Source organism: Podarcis tiliguerta (assembly GCF_965153285.1).
Source record: "Podarcis tiliguerta genome assembly, chromosome: 1".
In the NCBI taxonomy this organism is placed as follows: Eukaryota; Metazoa; Chordata; class Lepidosauria; order Squamata; family Lacertidae; genus Podarcis; species Podarcis tiliguerta.
The window spans coordinates 49,631,259-49,649,170 of record NC_139534.1 but is presented as its reverse complement, the minus strand read 5'-3'; the positions used below and the strand labels follow the sequence as shown (position 1 = coordinate 49,649,170).

Here is a 17,912-nt window from a genome sequence, read left to right as displayed (position 1 = left end):
CTTGCTGGCATTATGATGCACCGAGTGGGTGCCCAAGAATCATAGAATCGTAGAATCAGAAGGGACCCCAAGGGCCATCCAGTCCAACCCCCTGCAATGCAGGAATCTCAGCTAAAGTATCCATGACAGATGGCCATCCAATCTCTGCTTTAAAGCATCCAAGGAAGGAGAGTCCACCACCTACTGAGGGAGACCATTCCACTATTGAACAGCTCTTACTTTCAGAAAGTTTTTTTTTTTAATGTTTAGTCAGAATCTCTTTTCTTGTAACTTGAAGCCATTGATTCAAGTCTCATGGTGGAGTCCTTGGAGGCCCCTCTCTCTCTCTCTCTCTCTCTCTCTCTCTCTCTGTGACTTTATAATTTCATAAATATTAATACAACAATAAGAGCTGCCATTGCTTTCAAATGCATCTTGAATGTGCTTGAGACTCACACCAAGGTTCAAAAGTCTGCTCTTCAATATATTCAATATGTAATTCAAAAAGATAGTATATTTTATTAAAAATCATCTCTTGTGCTTATTTATTATGTTTTTCTGCTGCACCTGTGCAGTTGAGTGAATTGATGAAACACTGCCAGAAGAGAAAAGAAAAGAAAAGCAATCTTGTTGTGATTGTATGTACAACTGTATAAATTTTAGTTTCGGGGGTAAGAAGGATTATTTCAGCAATGTGCAGGAGCAGACGTGCACACCAGTAAAACAGCTCTTGATGCAATGATACGTACAGTCACATCTGCAATGTCACCTGCACATTTGTGTAGTGATGTGCCTTGGTAACATAAATCTTTAGGTTTGTGAAAGCAAATAAGTACATAAATAAATAACAGTAAATAAACAAACAAATAATAAAATGAATGATAAGTCTCTAGCACAAGAAATCCACTTTAAAAAAAGAACTGGACCTTTCGTGGTTTGGACGGGGATGGGAAAATGCATTGAAAAGTGTGGGTTTGATCAGTGACTAATGGAAAGATGTGTAAGAAAAGCCCACAAGCCAATCAGAATAAATGCAAGGCAAGTGTTCATTGTTGTATAACCACCCCGTAAACAAATCAGAACAAATGCTCAATAAAGGCCAGATATTGTCAGATTTGTGCTAGCAAATCTGAGTGAATGCTCAATAAGTTGGTCATCTGGAGAGGCTGTTAATTAACCATATCAAACTGGTTCCAATAATATAAGAGCTCTGTTGGATGAGGCCAAAGGTCCATCTAGTCCAGAATCGTGTTGCCTGCAGTGGGCAGGCAATATCCCTGGGCAGCCCACAAGCAAGACATGAAAGCACTGGCCTCCTACCCACTCCCACCTCCATTGGTCCTCAAAAAATGACATACTCAGTGACGTACTGCCTGAAGGTTGCATATAATCATCTTGACTAGTAGCCATTGATGGAGTCATTCTCCATGAATGTGCCTAATCCTTGCTTAAAGCCAGTCATGACAGTGAATTCCAGAGTTTCCCTTCTTCTCGTCTGTCCTGAATCTGTTCCCCACTAGTTTCATCCTAGCCATTATTTTAGCCAGCTGAGCCACATAAAGACGTCATACCAAGAACCAGACAGGCTAAGGGCATATTGTGATTGTGTTAGAATTAAGTTAAAGGCAACTTTCATTTTCATTTGTTCCAGTACAGCAGAACACAACACTATAGACATTTTAATGATGGCAATCCAACACAATTCTAAGCACACTTTAGCCCTTTGATTTCAATTGGCTTTAAGCACAATTAACTGTGTTAGATTGTGACTTTCAGAGGTTAACCTACAAACTCCACCTAGTGATATTTTTCTCTTGACACTTCATACTCAGGCCCAGACACTTAATTTTTATTTTTTGAAAACCCAAACACAATGTGTTTAAACCACAGCTTTTCCTGCCAAGATACATTGAAGTGGCCTGATGGCAAATTCTGCATATTTTGTTGAGAAATGTAAATATGCACAGTTTGGAACTGACATGTATGCAGGATTCTGGAATGGAAGGGTTTAATTTCTGGCATCTTTGGTTGAAAAGTTCTCTACTTCCATACTTGAAAAGCTATTGGGCTTAATGGACCACTGATTTGATTCAGTAGAAGACATGTTCACATGTACAGTGGTACCTCTGGTTACGAACTTAATTTGTTCTGGACGTCCGTTCTTAACCTGAAACTGTTCTTAACCTGAGGTACCACTTTAGCTAATGGGGCCTCCCGCTGCCGTTGTGACGCCATGCACGATTTCTGTTCACATCCTGAGGTAAACTTCTTAACCCGAGGTACTATTTCCGGGTTAGTGGAGTCTGTAACCCAAAGTTTGTAACCCGAAATGTTTGTAATCCGAAGTGTTTGTAATCCGAGGTACCACTGCACTCAGTTATCCACACCTTAGAATAACATGAGAGATCCATATCCCTGTTCATTTTGCTTATTTACATATTTATTTACTTTCCTCTCATAGAATATCAGGGTAATGAAGAGAAATCCAAAAACTATTAAAAACAGTACAAAACAATAATTAAAATGACTGGATACTCAAGAAAAAATTAAACAACCGCACAGAAAACGTTACACATCTGCATAACTCCAACTGACTCAGATTTATTTTGATGAAATCCTACAGCTTCTTGCAAATTACTCTCCGAGTCCCTCCTTGCTCTCTCCTCAGCTTTCTACAGTTGCAGATGCATTTGCATTATTTCCATCTGCCCACCCAGTCCTCTGCTTGGTTCCTTTTTAATTTTACAGCTTCCTGAGCTCAATGCTGGGAAATCAATAAGTAATTTGGATCCCAGCAACTGCCAAGGAAAACAAACTTATTTTTGCACTTATAGTAAATATTTTGAAGCACAATTTATCTAGGAAAACAGGTGTACGGTTGATGCACTGGCCCATCCATCAACATCATTTTATTAATTGCATGGGATCATAAACACTTATAATTTACAAAGCAAAACAAACAGACTTTTTTTAAAAAAAAAAAATCCTCTTGAATCAGCCTTCTCATTAATATTTGTGATAAGCTTTGAGGCTGAAATGAATTGAATTTTCCACATCTGACTCATGATCCGGTGAGGCAGACTCTTGAGGTCATATACTTGAACTTAAATAATTGAGGTCAGGATTCCTCACCAAACTTTTAACAGAAATGTGAGGTTGCTGGCATTTATTCTGCAATAAACATTTGACCTTCAGCATCAATATTTGACTCCCGCGATTGATTGTTGAACTTTGGAAACAAAGGGGTCTGCCAAATTGCAGATGTACTTGAGTCCACTTGGGCAAAGTGGAAGACCAGCAGATCATATGCATGTGTCCCTCTGAATCACAGTATAAGTTGTGTTTGGCAGCCAGCATACTATTTTTGCACTTGTCTCTTAATATTAAAGGTAAAGGTACCCCTGCCCGTACGGGCCAGTCTTGACAGACTCTAGGGTTGTGTGCTCATCTCACTCTAGAGGCCGGGAGCCAGCGCTGTCCGCAGACACTTCCGGGTCACGTGCCCAGCATGACAAAGCTGCTCTGGCGAACCTGCACCAGAGCAGCACATGGAAACGCCGTTTACCTTCCCGCTATAAAGCGGTACCTATTTATCTACTTGCACTTAAGGGTGCTTTCAAACTGCTAGGTGGGCAGGAGCTGGGACCGAACGACGGGAGCTCACCCCGCCGCGGGGATTCGAACCACCAACCATGTGATCGGCAAGTCTTAGGCGCTGAGGTTTTACCCACAGTGCCACCCGCGTCCCTTGCGCCACCCGCATGTGGGAAAAGTTTGTGCTAAAGGCTTAAACCTGAGATGGGGCAACCTGTGACCTTTCGCATGTCGCTGGAGTACAACTCCTATCATCCCTGACAAATGTTCATGTTAGCCAGGGTGAGGCAGAGCTGCAGCAATAGCAGCAGCAGTTCTGGCAGCAGAGTCCATGCCACTTAGTGGGAGGGGTGAAGCAGCAGTGTGGAGGTCAGTAGAATCAATGCAATACTCCTACTGATGCATCCATGGAGCCCTGACCTCATTTTTGTCTCATCTCTCCTGGTAAACAGCTGCTGGATTGTTCCAAAGGCCATCTAGTCCAGCATCTCCTCACACAATAGCCCACCAGATGCCTCAGGCAGGGGAACCAATCCAGTGCCCTCAACATAACATGTAGTTCTGCTCTCTTTATAGACAGACTCAGCAAATATAATTCCACAAAGAAGGAATTCCTGGGTGCTTTGGACGCTCATTTCATCCTCACTATTTCAGGCCATTCACAGGTCACAGCTATTTGTCAGAAGGTCTGTGATCAAGAAGGCTGGTCGAGGTGGAGATTGGTCTGATCCAGACAGGCAATCTATACACTGTTGTTGGTCTTTTAAATATGTTTATCATTTTAGAATGATGATGGGACTTGGAGCAGACCATTCTCCCAAATATTAACACTTTGTGTTAAGCGGCAGTGAGAGCAAGATGTGCCCCCTAAAGCTATATCAAAAAATGTTCATGGAGCATGTGTACCCTCCAACACTTTGAAGCCCAAATCCACGATGCCATCTTCCTGGACACCATCTTCTTGTTTTTTTATTGCGAGAGTATGGCAGCCATTTTGGTTGCCATGATCTCACGTGGTTTTGCACACACACACCCTTTTAAAAAAACACACACTTTTTTGGAGCACGGAGCTCTAAAACACATGTTTGGGAGCACCACACAAGATTGCATCCCCGAAAAAGTGTTTTTTCAGGGGGAAATCGCACTGCAAAATCATGTGAGATTATGGTAACCAAAATGGCCCCCATTCTCTCACAATAAAAAATGGGATTTTCCATTTTTTTCTAGGATACTTGTGGGGTATGTACATGGAGTTGGCCCTAGGTGACTCTCAGAGGTATGTGTGCAGTGATGATGAGTCAGTGAAAAATTAATAGATTCTCTTTTTTTTCTCCTATCCACACACTCTTTTTTATTCTACAGGTCTAATAATCCATGAAGGACCCTCAGTTTACAGGATTTTTAAACGGTGGCAAGCAGTCAACCAACAGTGGAAAGTTCTGAACTATGACAAAACGAAGGACCTGGAGGATCAAAAAACAGGGACCAGGACCAACCAACGAACCTCCTCTCAGACTAACCATTCATCCTCCACTGGTGGTGCCACTAGCAACTCTGCTCCAGCCGAGAGTGTGGCTCGGGGAGCTGGCCACACCACGGGCACCTTGTCTGACCACCACTGTGCTTATACCATCTTGCATATACTCAGCCACCTGAGGCCTCACGAACAGAGAAGCCACTCTAGCACAAACAGAGAGCTCGTCATGAGAGTCACGACGGTCTGAGCTAAAGGAATTCAGGAGGCCTTAATGCAACGCGGAGTGGCAGAGGAACTCACAAGCGGAGGGGGCGCGGCGTGCCTTTCCCCCCACCCTCCACCCCCTTGTCCTCTGCAGCTGCACCAGGAGCACAATAGGCCCTTGGCCAGCCAAGATGGTGGCAGAGGCAGAGCTGCACACACAGCTGAGAGGCGGCTGAAGAGGTTCTGCAGTCACTGGAAAGTACAACAAAGCAAGTGCAATACAGAACTACAAAAACTGAATTAGGGCAGAGGCCGGTGGGCTGAGGTGGGGTGGGGAGCAGAGAGGGACAGCTGGTCTTACTGCAAGGGAATGAATGGGTAAGATTTTAAACACCCACGCAGACCCTGAAAAGGAAGGAAGCAAGGAAGCCAGAGTATTTTAAACTGTATTAACCATGGGGTTCAAGTATTTGAATGCATAAATTATTCTGTGGCCCTATGCTATTTTGTGTGGCCACAGGGTGTTCAAGATGAAACAGCAGTCAGTTTATTGCTATTGTTATTTTATATGCCCAGGTTTTTTAAAAAAACAACAACAAACAAACATGCAACAGGTACAAATTCCTGATTTAGCTCCCTCCTCAAACACTACAATTTTTCAATGTTTTTGAGGGGAGGGCCAAATCCATTTGAGCCACAAACATTTGTAGGAATCAATGTCCAAAGCACAAGGTGGATGATTTATGCCAGCCTGCTTTTTTTAGACTACAATTCCCACCAGCCCCAATCAGTGCAACTGTGCTAGCTAGGGCTGATGGGAATTGTAGTCCAAAACATCTGGAAGGCACTAGGTAGGGGAAGATTTATGACATTTACCACTGAAAGAATTATTTGTGTGTTTTATTTGCAGATTTTTTTCAAAATGGGATTGTCCCCTACTGAATTTCCTACTTGGCTTTTCCACCTCATTCTCCAGCACCTCTGTATCGGTGATTTCTCATAAACCCCTGTGATTTTCCTGCTTTTAAATTTACTTCCTGTAATCTAGCTGCTCCTGGAAACAATCTCATCCACTTAGTTCAGGCATCCCCAACCTGCCGCCCTCAATATGTTTTGGCCTACAACTCCCATGATCCCTAGTTAACAGGACCAGTGGTCAGGGATGATGGGAATTGTAGTCCAAAACATCTGGAGGGCCAAAGGTTGAGGATACCTGTCTTAGGTATTAAGCCACAAAACTCTGCACTCAAAAAACAAATGGAAGTCCCAAGTCTAATCCACACTGTGGATTTAGGCTCCAATCCTATGCACATCTTTCTGGAAATAAGTCCCATTGAACACAGGGGGACTAACTTCTCAGAAACATGTATGGGAGGAGCGCACTGTAAAACTGGTTGAATGGGTCCCTCTCTGCAAGGAACACTGGGAATTCTAGCAGTATGAGTTACACTAGAAATTGCTAAGAGAGACCTCATCACCCTGACCAAACAATTAACAGGATTCTTTGGGAGAAGCCGCCATAATCACACTGGTATATTTGCCGGGTACCCGCTGAATAAATTTGAGAATACCGGTACACTCCCTTCTCCACAGGTACTTCCACAAGTAACACTAAATGCTGAAGTATCCCAGGTGAAGCTGCCTTATCTTACAGTGGATTATCATTATTGTCGCTGTTATTTTTCGATCCACACAAATTGGCATATTCACCAGATTTGTGTACACTGAAGCAAATCTTTGAATGCTTGACATCTACCTAGATTGTGAGTCACCACAGCCTGAACACATCAGTAAAGCAGGGGTTGAATGAGGACGTCATGAATCACAATCTGGATACATGCAGAAGACCAGTTCAGCACCTGAATTCACCTGAATAATCAGCATGATTTCAGCTTGGGTTTTTAAAATATATATTTATGTCCCAAGATTGTGCCCCCTGCAGGAACCAAGGAAGCATAGGAGCCAACTCCCAGCAGCCGAGGTCCTTGTGCCCCCCCCAACTATTTGAGGGAATGACACACTTAAAGGAGCTTGGCACAAAGTATTCCTTCATTGTTTCCTGTCTCATGGCCACTTTAGATGGTACTTGCTGCCACAAAAGTCCTGATTGTCCATGTTGGACATCATGGACCATCATGGACAATGCACCTTAGGCCATTCTCATCCCCCATTGTGGTGTCCCATGTGAAGCCAACCCTGGCCTATCCCTTGGGGTCTGGCCTGCACAGGTTCCATGTATAGAGTAAGGAGCAATGGAATAGTCTCAGTTCCACTTCTCTTTCACAAGGACCAGTACAGTACCATCCAAACACAGACATCAGCCTGCAAACCTGGCTCACATCCTGGGAACCGTCATTTGTTGAGGATGCTGGAAACTGTAGCTCTGTGAGGGGTCTCCAAATAACTCTCAGCACCCTGTTCTGGGGTTCTTTGGTAGAGGGGACCATGATTGTTAAAGTTGTATGAGAGTGCTTGAAATGTGTGAGTGTGACCCTCGTCATTCTCGCCAGGTCAGTTGTAGGAACTCAGCAGTACATGGGATCAGTATTTTCTGGATGTACCATCCATTTTTCAGGGAACTTATCTTTCTAAGCACAATTGGTGACTCATCTGATACGTATGAGGGATGCTGCCCAGAGAGGACACCTTAAAGCTGCTTTAGTTGGGAATATTTGCTTCCAACGTGGAAAATCGTAACGTATTCATTCACCTTTTGACTTTTCCTTTCCCACCAGTCCTCACCCCCTCTTCATTATACTACCACTCCTCCTGAGGTCCCCACTTCTGCCAGGAGAGAAAAAAGCCACTCACCCATTGCTGATTTGCATATGCTTAATTGACTAACTCATTAAGCATATGGAGGTTGAGCACTGCCTAGAAAGCCTATAAGTTGTTAAGACCTTAATATTCCAGGTGAATAACAGTTACAGGTAGGGCAACAGTGAGCATCAGTGGCAGCAGGCTCTGTGTATTTATCAGCCACAAAAGCTACAACCAGGATTTTATTTTATTTTTTTGACTCATATTTCTTACCCACCTTTCGCCTCAAGGTCCCAGGGTTGGTTACATGAACTAAAACAAAATCACCATGATAATACATAAGCATAAACACATAAAACAATAACAATAAAAGCACAAAACGCTTAATGATACAGGAAGGACAACTAAAAAAACACCTATACCACACTTCCAAAGATCAAGGTAAACAGGTGCTACTCTGAGTTCCATCCCTTTACCACTGGGAAAGGGAACCTGTTGCCTTCCAGGTGCTGTTGGCCTTTGGCTCCCATCATCCCTTGCCACAAGTTCCACATCCCTGACTTGAGTCAATAGAGATGTGACGTAGGCTAAATGAAGAATGTTTTGGAGCTGAATGTGCAGCAGACAGCCATAAACAATTTTATAAATTTATAAATGTTATATGCATTTTTCACTGCCAACTCTGCATCCTTGCATGATGCTTCTACTGATTCATTATCTCTTTCAGTCACTTTAAACCCTCTGGACATTAACTTGGGCAAAAAGTAGGGAAATTAAAATGACACCCCCCCCAAAAAAAAAAAACCTCTTACACCATCAGGATGCCAAAAGGAGAAAAAACCCAATTCAGATCTGTGACCTACTGATGATAATAATAATTTTAAAAATGTATTCTTGACCACAAAAAAATCAGGAAATTTTGCTGAGATGTTTTAGCCCAATATCAACAGAACTACTACCTACCTAAATCCACTGAAAACATTGATTCAGTAATGGGTATCACACAACAGCTTGTTGGGGAAGATATGAGCTTCTCCACCTCAGAACAATTTAGGACAGTTTGTACATCTCAGAAGGAAGTGAAATTTTGCTTCTTCCCTAATAAATGAAATATGGACAACTATACAGAGTATGTGTGACTAGTGCTAATTAATTTATTGACAATATTGGAAAGGCTTTATTCATTGGAATTTCCTCCCATACAATTTTGCTCCATTTTAGCCCCATCCAGAAAGCACAACATCAGCCAAGATGCCCATGTTTAATTTACTTGAACCACTGGGGCAAAAAAACCCCACCCCTAAATATGAGAGCGATAGATTATTGTATCTTAACAGTAACTCAGAACAGCCGCTATCATTTAGAAACCAAGACAGAATCCTGATTTTGAAATGAAAAAGGGGGCAGGTGAGTGAAGATGGAGTCCAGACCCTTCTCTCCCTGCCCCATGGCAGCCTCTCTCCTCTCAGCTGGGCTCAGTTCTGACACGGGAACCTAACTAAGGGGAAAGTACCTGGAACAGAGGCTGTAGGGAGTTATGCTGTGAGGGTGCCCCTTATCCACACTTTCTGCTTGCTGTTGAAAACCAGACTCTCTACCCCACCAGCTTCTAGCATGATTGCAACAGATCTGACTTTAAAGGTACAAATCAGCCTCCAATCACATCTCATTTGACCCTTGAGTTTGACACAGGAGAGAACAATGCAGACTGGGCTGTCAACAGTTGTCTTTGTCTCACAACTGGAGAGGTTCAGTTTCCTTTTTGACTGAGGGAAGTGTTCAGCCAGTTACATAGTTTGAACACGACTGCCCTAAGGGAATAGGAAGCAACCCATATTTGGGGTTTCTTGTGTTCTGATGGGTATTCCCTTTGAATAGGGAAAGTGCTAAGGGGGGAAGGCAAGGGTTTTATTATGCAGTGCATAGTTCCAATCATTGGAGTCATGTAGAATCAGCCTTGAATTGTCCTGACATCTTGGAAATGGCATAGTCTACAAAAAGCTAATTGGCATAATTGGAACTGCTCGTCATTGACCTGGTATGTGGCATGACTGCAGACCAACGAAAACATTTTACAGGGAGTGTGGAAGGTACTGTCGATGAGCCCCACAGTTTGTCACCGAAGACAGATTCAACATCTGTCAGGGATGCACAGGACTGGTGGCTTCTGCCTGTCTCAATCCCACACTGCTCTTAACATTAAATGTGGTTGCATGCATCTCCCCTTCTATGTTTCTTGGCTTGGTTTTAAGGAAAAACAGTCCCAGGTAGTGACCATTCTGTGTGGAGCTGTAGCAGAAGCCTGTGTAGCTCTTTCCCTTTAAAATGTTGCCCTCCTGCTTCACACACACAACCCCCTGATAGGGTTAAGAAGGGCTCCTTGGAATAAGAAGTTGTGTTGGGTAGGGTTCAGAATCAGACATGAAGCACATGGATGCTGGAATAAGCACTAAGGCCACTGGGTGGCTATCCTGTCACCATCATTTAAAGCCGCCCACCACATTACACACATTTTTATATGAATCAGATTCCAGATTCCATCCTACAAGCGGTCGGGTTGTTGTTTTTTAGCTGGAAGATAATCATCCTCATGGCTTTAAGCACCCATTAGATGTAATATGAAGCTGGATACCCTTCACATTGTATGGGGTGGGGGGCAACATATCCCTGAAGCTCGCAGACTGAAGAAGCCATAAGAACATCTTGTGATGGGAAGGTAATTGCAGATTCAGAGGTTTTCCCCCCTTGGCTTCATTTCAATAGGGATTTTCTTTGTAGCCTTGAGCATGTTTCCTACTCTTGGGAGCAGGGAGGGGGTGATGATACTCTAACTACCTCATGGGGCACTTTGAGAATCAGTGGTGAAGCACATCCGTTCCTGACAATGAATGGCACTCTGTGCTCCCCTTCACAAAAAGAAAGAATCTGGTTTCCTCAGCAAGTTTTGATGCAGCATGAGCAGGAGGAATGGAGAGCCTCTTGAACTGAATCCTGTCAGAAGTTCTTCCCAGGGTGCAACTAGGCATGCTACCTAGTGGATACCACAGTGTCTTTCTGGGCTACAAGCTTTGTTATAATATGTATGTGTGCATGTTTTCCATAAGGCATAAAGCGTCTGTCTCCAGTTACCACGCGTCTCCCCGTTTCTATGCCACCTAACAGGACTCCTCTTGTACAAGCCTCTAATCCTTTTTCCTTGACAAGTTGATGTGGGTAGGGGTGGAATCTCGTTTCAGAGAGTCTGAAGAAACTGTTGAGGCTTTAAGGGTGGCCAGAGAGAGAGAGAACCAAACACTTTCCTTAAAATGAGTTAAGACCTTTAAAAATTGGTACCTCAGTTGTGTTCTCCAAAGTGTTGTAGTGCTGCTCTCTCAAAGTCTTTCCCCATATATTGACCTTTCTGGTCTGGTACGGTGGCTGTCCCCAGGTACTGCGTGTCAGGATCCTACGTGCCGTTTACAGATTTGCTCCTCCACAAAGTCGCTTTTGCAGCCATGGGTTCCAAAGCTGCAGACTAAGAGAGGTTGCAAGTTTATTCTCAGCATGCATGGTGGTGGCATTAATAGTGGTGCTCTCCAGTATACACTCAAACTTAAACCCTCCTCCTCCCCTTTGGTTCATAGAAGGGTTCCCTTTATTTCCCCCCTTCTTTTTCCTAATGAACAGAATATTACTAAGCAAAAAATAAAATACATTGAGTGGGATTGACCTAACAGACCCTTACCCTGCTCTCCCCCTGTCCACATGCCCTCTCCAAATAGCTCAAGGGGGTGGTGGTCAGAAGAACGCCCAAAACAGCATGCAGGAGATGGGAGATTGTTCCGTCTGGCAATGTGGAATGCTTCCACAGAGGGAGCATTTGTAACAGCACAACCATTTATTTTCCTCTTTCCTCCCTTAATGTAGCATGGGGGAGGCAGAATGCATATTACGGATCAAGGCAAGAAACAATATGATTTAGCCAAAACAAAGAAATTTCCTACTGAATGTTCATCTCCTTTCTCTCATATCTCCCTTCTTGCTTTGACAGTTCTCCTGTGTTGCCTTTAATTTACATCTTTAAAAAACAAAACAAAAAACAAATAAAAGGATTATTTCTTCTTTTTCACTTTCACAACTTCTTATGAAACGGTCAAGTTTTCTTACTTCAGCTGGCTTACGGTTGACCAAAAAGCAAGAACTCACTTCTGTGGAAGGAAGAAAACTATTTCTTTGTACTGTGCATCTCCCAGTTGTTATACTTGGTGCAATTAAAGAAACAGAAGGGGCAGGTTACAGGGGTAAATGGCCAACTTGTGGCTACAGGGGTAAGTGACAAAGTTGTGGCCAGCTGTAGCCGGACTCCCGCTCCCTTCATCCCTGTACATTGTGCATGCTGACAGAAGGGGCTGGTGGCAGCTGGAGTCCCAACAACATCCATTGGACCACAGATTCTGCACCGCTGGGGTGGAAGATAGGTAAACTCTTCTCTCCAAGGCAAGCCTAGCTAAATATCTATAACAAACCAAAAGAAGGAATCATTATTATCATCATCATCATGTCTGAATATTAAATGCAACAACATAAAATAAAAAGGTCAAAGTAAATTTAATGGCTGTGATGGACATAAATATATTAACAAAATTTATTACATAGAAAAAAATGAAACTTTTAATAAAGAAAAGAGTGCAAAAATCCCCAAAACTGAATACCAGATGTACAAAATCCATAATACAATAACTGGAATGGGTAAATCCATAAACAAAACATGTATCAAAATAATATCCGCAATATATGAAGGTCCCTTGCACTTCTTGTTATTCATATTACTGCATGTTTCTTCATAGGTTGTGTACTATTTTGATACATGTTTTGTACAGTGGTACCTCGGGTTAAGAACTTGATTCGTTCTGGAGGTCTGTTCTTAACCTGACACTGTTCTTAACCTGAAGCACCACTTTAGCTAATGTGGCCTCCTGCTGCCACCACGCCGCTGCTACACAATTTCTGTTCCCATCCTGAAGCAAAGTTCTTAACCTGAGGTAATATTTCTGGGTTAGCGGAGTCTAAAGATTTGTTATCTTTATGCAGAGGAGTGAAAGTGAGCAGTGCTACCCCTAGATACTTTTGGACCTTAATCAAAGCCTCCCCCATCCAACAACTTCCTGGACAGAAGCTCAATATTGTTTTTATTGACACAGAAAGATGAGGAAAATTGATACCCAACCGGACAACTTCATGGTGGAACCAGCCCTAAAAATGGGGTGTATGGGTGAATGCTAGTGGATATGTTTGCTGTCTACTTGTTTACAAAAAGTTGTATTTTTTGCCACATTAAAACTATACCAACAAAAAGGGAGAGACGATCAATTCTTGAAGTGCAGGAGGGATAGACCGAGCCATATATAGATCAAAGTAAGCACAAAGATAATTGAAGCACAAATATCTGGAGTGACAAAGGACTCGAGTTTTGTTGCAAATGGTTGGTGGGCATCCAAGTCTGAGAACAAAATGGAGATTCATTTCTACATCCTTTTGCCGGGTAATAAGTTCATGTGTAACTGGTTTTCTGAGGAATTTTGTTAAGGAAATAAAAGATTGTCATTTATAACAAAACACAATAAAAAAGATTCAAAGCAGTAAAAGGAGCGCTTTGGCTGCTTCCAGACTGTTGCTGTTTTGTTGGTGGGATTCAGAAGCATACCAGCAAATTCAGGTTGCACAATTAAAGTGGTTTTGGAGCTCTCATGCAACATAAACACTTACAAAAAAAAATTATTTGCAATAAGGAAAATGATGAAATGATGGGGAGATGCACTGGAAAGTGTGGAATACCAATCATTTGATTGTTCTGCAAGGTCCACAAACAAATCAGAATGAAAGCTGAATAAGTAGACTGTGTTGCCCAAGCTCCTATTGTGCAAACCAGTCAGGATGAGTGCTCAATAAACAAGTTGTCTTGAACTGACCAAAGCATCAAATGGGCAGCAGACAGGGAGGTGGAGAGAATGCAAAGACAGAAATTCTTTCCCCTTCTTTTTTCATCAGATGTCAGGAAATTTAAAGGAAAAGTAGCCCACCAACTACCGCAGAACTTTTGGGAAACTGAAACAGCCGCCAATTTATCAGAGTGCCAGTCTTCAGAAATGAGATTAATTAGAAGGAAAGTGAATATATTTGGCTGCTTCTTGCTGGCAATTTGTGGCAGTTGCTTTTGACACTTCCATATGAGTGACAATCCATCCTGGCTGCTGGGCCTGCTGAATGCAAGCAACAGTTGTCTATGTAGCAAAACAGACTTCAAAATTTTCCGCTGTGTGGCCAAGACTGGTTTTCAACATGTGTTGAAGCACAAGAGAAATGCTTTTGTCAGAAGAATGGCAACATAGCACAACATTAGTGTCCTGGGCGATGACATCATTTTGGAGTGCCTTCATTTCAACAAGGAATAGCAGTTTGCTGGGAAACAACTGTGGGAAAGGGCTTATTGTCCTCATGTGCTGCTTGTGAGCTTCCCAAAGGCATCTGGTCGGTCACTATGAGGAACAGAATGCTGGGCTAGATAAGCCCTTGGTCTGACCCAACGGGGCTCTTCTTTTGTTAACACTAACACAGCATTATATAGTTTATTATCACTTGCAGGAGTTTGCCTATAACAGGCATAGGCAAACTCGGCCCTCCAGATGTTTTGGGACTACAACTCCCACCATCCCTAGCTAACAGGGCCAGTGGTCATGGATGATGGGAGTTGTAGTCTCAAACATCTGGAGGGCCGAGTTTGCCTATGCCTGGCCTATAAAAAAGAAGTGGAGCAAAGAAAGATGTTTATTTCCTTTTTCTTTATTAAAACAAATGATATAAACTGCTTAATTTTAAAAAGCCCTCTAAGCAGTATACTCAAAACAATGTAAAATGGTCATCAATAGCACACAGATAAACTCAGCAGATTTGTTTAAAAGTGTACATGAGGAAGAATACCTGACTGAGGTTGATCCCACTGAGGTTATGGATTTGCCAACCTGGCCCCAGGTGTTTTGGACTACAACTCCCATCAGGGCTGGCTGGGCCTCATGGGAATTGAAGTTCAAAACATCTGGAAGACAGCAGATTAGCAAAGGCTGGATTAGATGCTGTACACAAACAGCTGCCTAGTCCAAACACTGCCACATTCTTCGTATTTGACTCTAGCATTTTCCCCAACATCGTTGAGGTTTCTGTGCACCAGATTCCCCAGCTTACTTCATTAATGCCTACCCCCGCCTGTTATAAATGGAGCAGATCAAGGTGAGGTCTCTAGCCTTCCAGATTTCTCAGCTCTCGGGGGAGGAATGAACATTTTCCTGAACCAAAGTTCAGAGTGACACAGGAGAGATGTTTTCCTTTCCCCCTCTTTCCTGTCCTTGGCACAGAAACAGTTCTCACTATTGTGCATTTATTGTAACAATTAATGGTATAATGCTCACTAGTAACAATGGAGGGCGACCCTTTTACATCAGAAACATCTTGGGTGAAAATGCCCTCTTTGCCTCACTCTGATTGCGGTGTCTGATCTGTGCTCTATTCTGCAAAACATCATCCCGATGCAACGATTTCCATCAAAGTTTTTGCAATGCACTGATACAATCAGGTGCTCTTGTTTCGCTTCCACATGTCTCCCCACCGTCACCTCTGACAAAAGCTGGTAGTGCTACATTCACAGATTAATGTGGCACTAACAGATAGAGCTCTTCCCTGCCCCCTTTCTGATAAGAGCGAGGCAGGAAGGAAAGCAATTCAGTTATGTAAGTTCATTGCTTCAGGTGTGCAGAACCCCGTTCATGGCTTCCCCCATTGGTTCCCAAAGGATTTTCACATCATGCACATGCTAACTCTATAGTTGTTTCTTTGATGGCATTTCCAAAAGTTGCACTAAGAACACCTTCCCTGGAATTTGAGACAGCTTTGTGTGGGTGGTAGGCTTGGGTGGTAAGACATCAGGATACCTCTGTGTGTTCGAGACAAACTATCGCAGATCCAGACTCAAGATTCAGCATTCTGAACTGCTGGTGGGAGGTAGAAATTTGATGGAGAAGACTGCTGTGCTACCCTCAAGAATCAGCCTAATGGGAAAGGAGTCTCATTTCAAGACTTCATTTATGTCACTTTCCTGTCATGTTCCCACATCAAGTATGAAATAGCAAGTGCTCTTGATGGGCAGACAAAGTATTCTTGGCTGTTTGAAGGTTGTTTTCTAAAATAAAGAAAAAAGGGTGGGAGGAAAAAGTTGAAATGCTTTGTTCATTTCTCTCCCCACTCCCCGCCCTCTCTCTTGATTATTTATTCCCAAGCCAGGTCAATAAAATCCCTTTCCGTGGCTATCCATGAGTCACACCACACCACGTTTTTTGCTTACAATTTGGGAGCGTTTAGTTCAAATGCACTAAACACTCCCAAATGCACTGGGATGCGGATGGCGCTGTGGGTTGAACCACAGAGCCTAGGACTGGCCGATCAGAAGGTCAGCGGTTCGAATCCCCACGACGGGGTGAGCTCCCATTGCTCGGTCCCAGCTCCTGCCAACCTAGCAGTTCGAAAGCCCGTCAAAGTGCAAGTAGATAAATAGGTACTGCTGTGGCGGGAAGGTAAATGACATTTCCATGCGCTGCTCTGGTTCTCCAGAAGCGGCCTAGTCATGCTGGCCACATGACCCGGAAGCTGTACGCCGGCTCCCTCGGCCAATAAAGCGAGATGAGCACCGCAACCCCAGAGTCAGTCACGACTGGACCTAATGGTCAGGGGTCCCTTTACCTTTACTTTAGTGCAAATGCACAGTGTAATTATTGTGGCGGCCCACAAATCGCTTTAAGAAACCATGGGGCTACTTCATACAGGACTTTTAGCTTACATACATTTATTTAATACAAAGCTGCTGTACACCAAGACCATAAACAAATATCGTCTCCTCCCGCTGATAGGGGCGCTTCACTTCAAAGGGTCAAAAAGCAGTTAATGGGTCCAGAGACTTTTTTAGAAGCAACAGTTCGAGGAAGAAAGGGTTAAGCAGCTCCCTCTCCTCACCTCCTCCATCTTTCACTCAAGATTGCCTTTAATGGCAAAAGTCAGTGTGGGCTTGCTGACTACTGTAGTTGATTTATAACCTTCTATTATCTGTAAATATAGATATGGATATAGATATATACTCAAAGTAATAAAGTCAGCCAACTATAAAATATATGACATTCAGAATAGCAAACATCATTCCAAAAACAACACACAGGCTTGTCTTTAAATGCAAACTGCATCAAATCTGCCCACCCCGATCCTCCTCTGGCTGCTCTATGATGCCTTTTCCTACAAAGCCACAGGCCTGACACATGAATCTCATCCCATGAGATATCCCGAAGCCATTTACAATATAACAACAAAAATGAAACAGTTAAATATATAGGAACAGTTTTAAAAACAATTTAAAATTTAAGAATAGTTTAAAACAGAAACAGCACACAATAAAATCAACCCACAATTTTAAATGCAGCTGAATCTTAATACGTAGGTGGATTTTCAAGAGGACTTTTTGAAAAGAAGTTGTCTAACTGATGTGGAAATGTAGGGAGTTGAACTTAATATTGGAAAAATCAGAAACAGGGAGAAAATGAAATGGAAAAGTTCGCCCAACCCTAGTCTAGAGCAGATGCTCTGTACACACACACACAGAGAGAGAGAGACACACACACGGTTCCCATGTCATTCCCTGGCACCTTATAGGACTTACTTTGCAAGTATTTTCTATCCTTAATGTAGCCTTTTTTCATTACCCCTTTGCTTCTCCTGAAAAGGAGATTCTAAAAAGGCCCCTGGTTGGCACTCTCCCATTGTCTTATACTGGGTCACCATTTTAAGTAGTTCTTATCCTCAACATACAACAGGCCCCATTACACCA

The 17,912-nt window shown here is 42.9% G+C and overlaps 1 protein-coding gene across 2 annotated transcripts in view; it reads left to right on the top strand.

Moving 5' to 3' along the window:
• MARCHF4 (membrane associated ring-CH-type finger 4) overlaps window positions 1-9,137 on the top strand; it is a 118,734-nt gene extending 109,597 nt beyond the window's left edge. For both annotated transcript variants that reach the window (XM_083431026.1, XM_083431025.1), the window contains exon 4: window positions 4,936-9,137. In XM_083431026.1, coding sequence (XP_083287152.1) covers window positions 4,936-5,297 — 362 coding nt within the window. In that variant the 3' untranslated portion in view covers window positions 5,298-9,137. The remainder of the gene's footprint in view (window positions 1-4,935) is intronic.
• The last annotated feature ends 8,775 nt before the right edge of the window (window positions 9,138-17,912 follow it).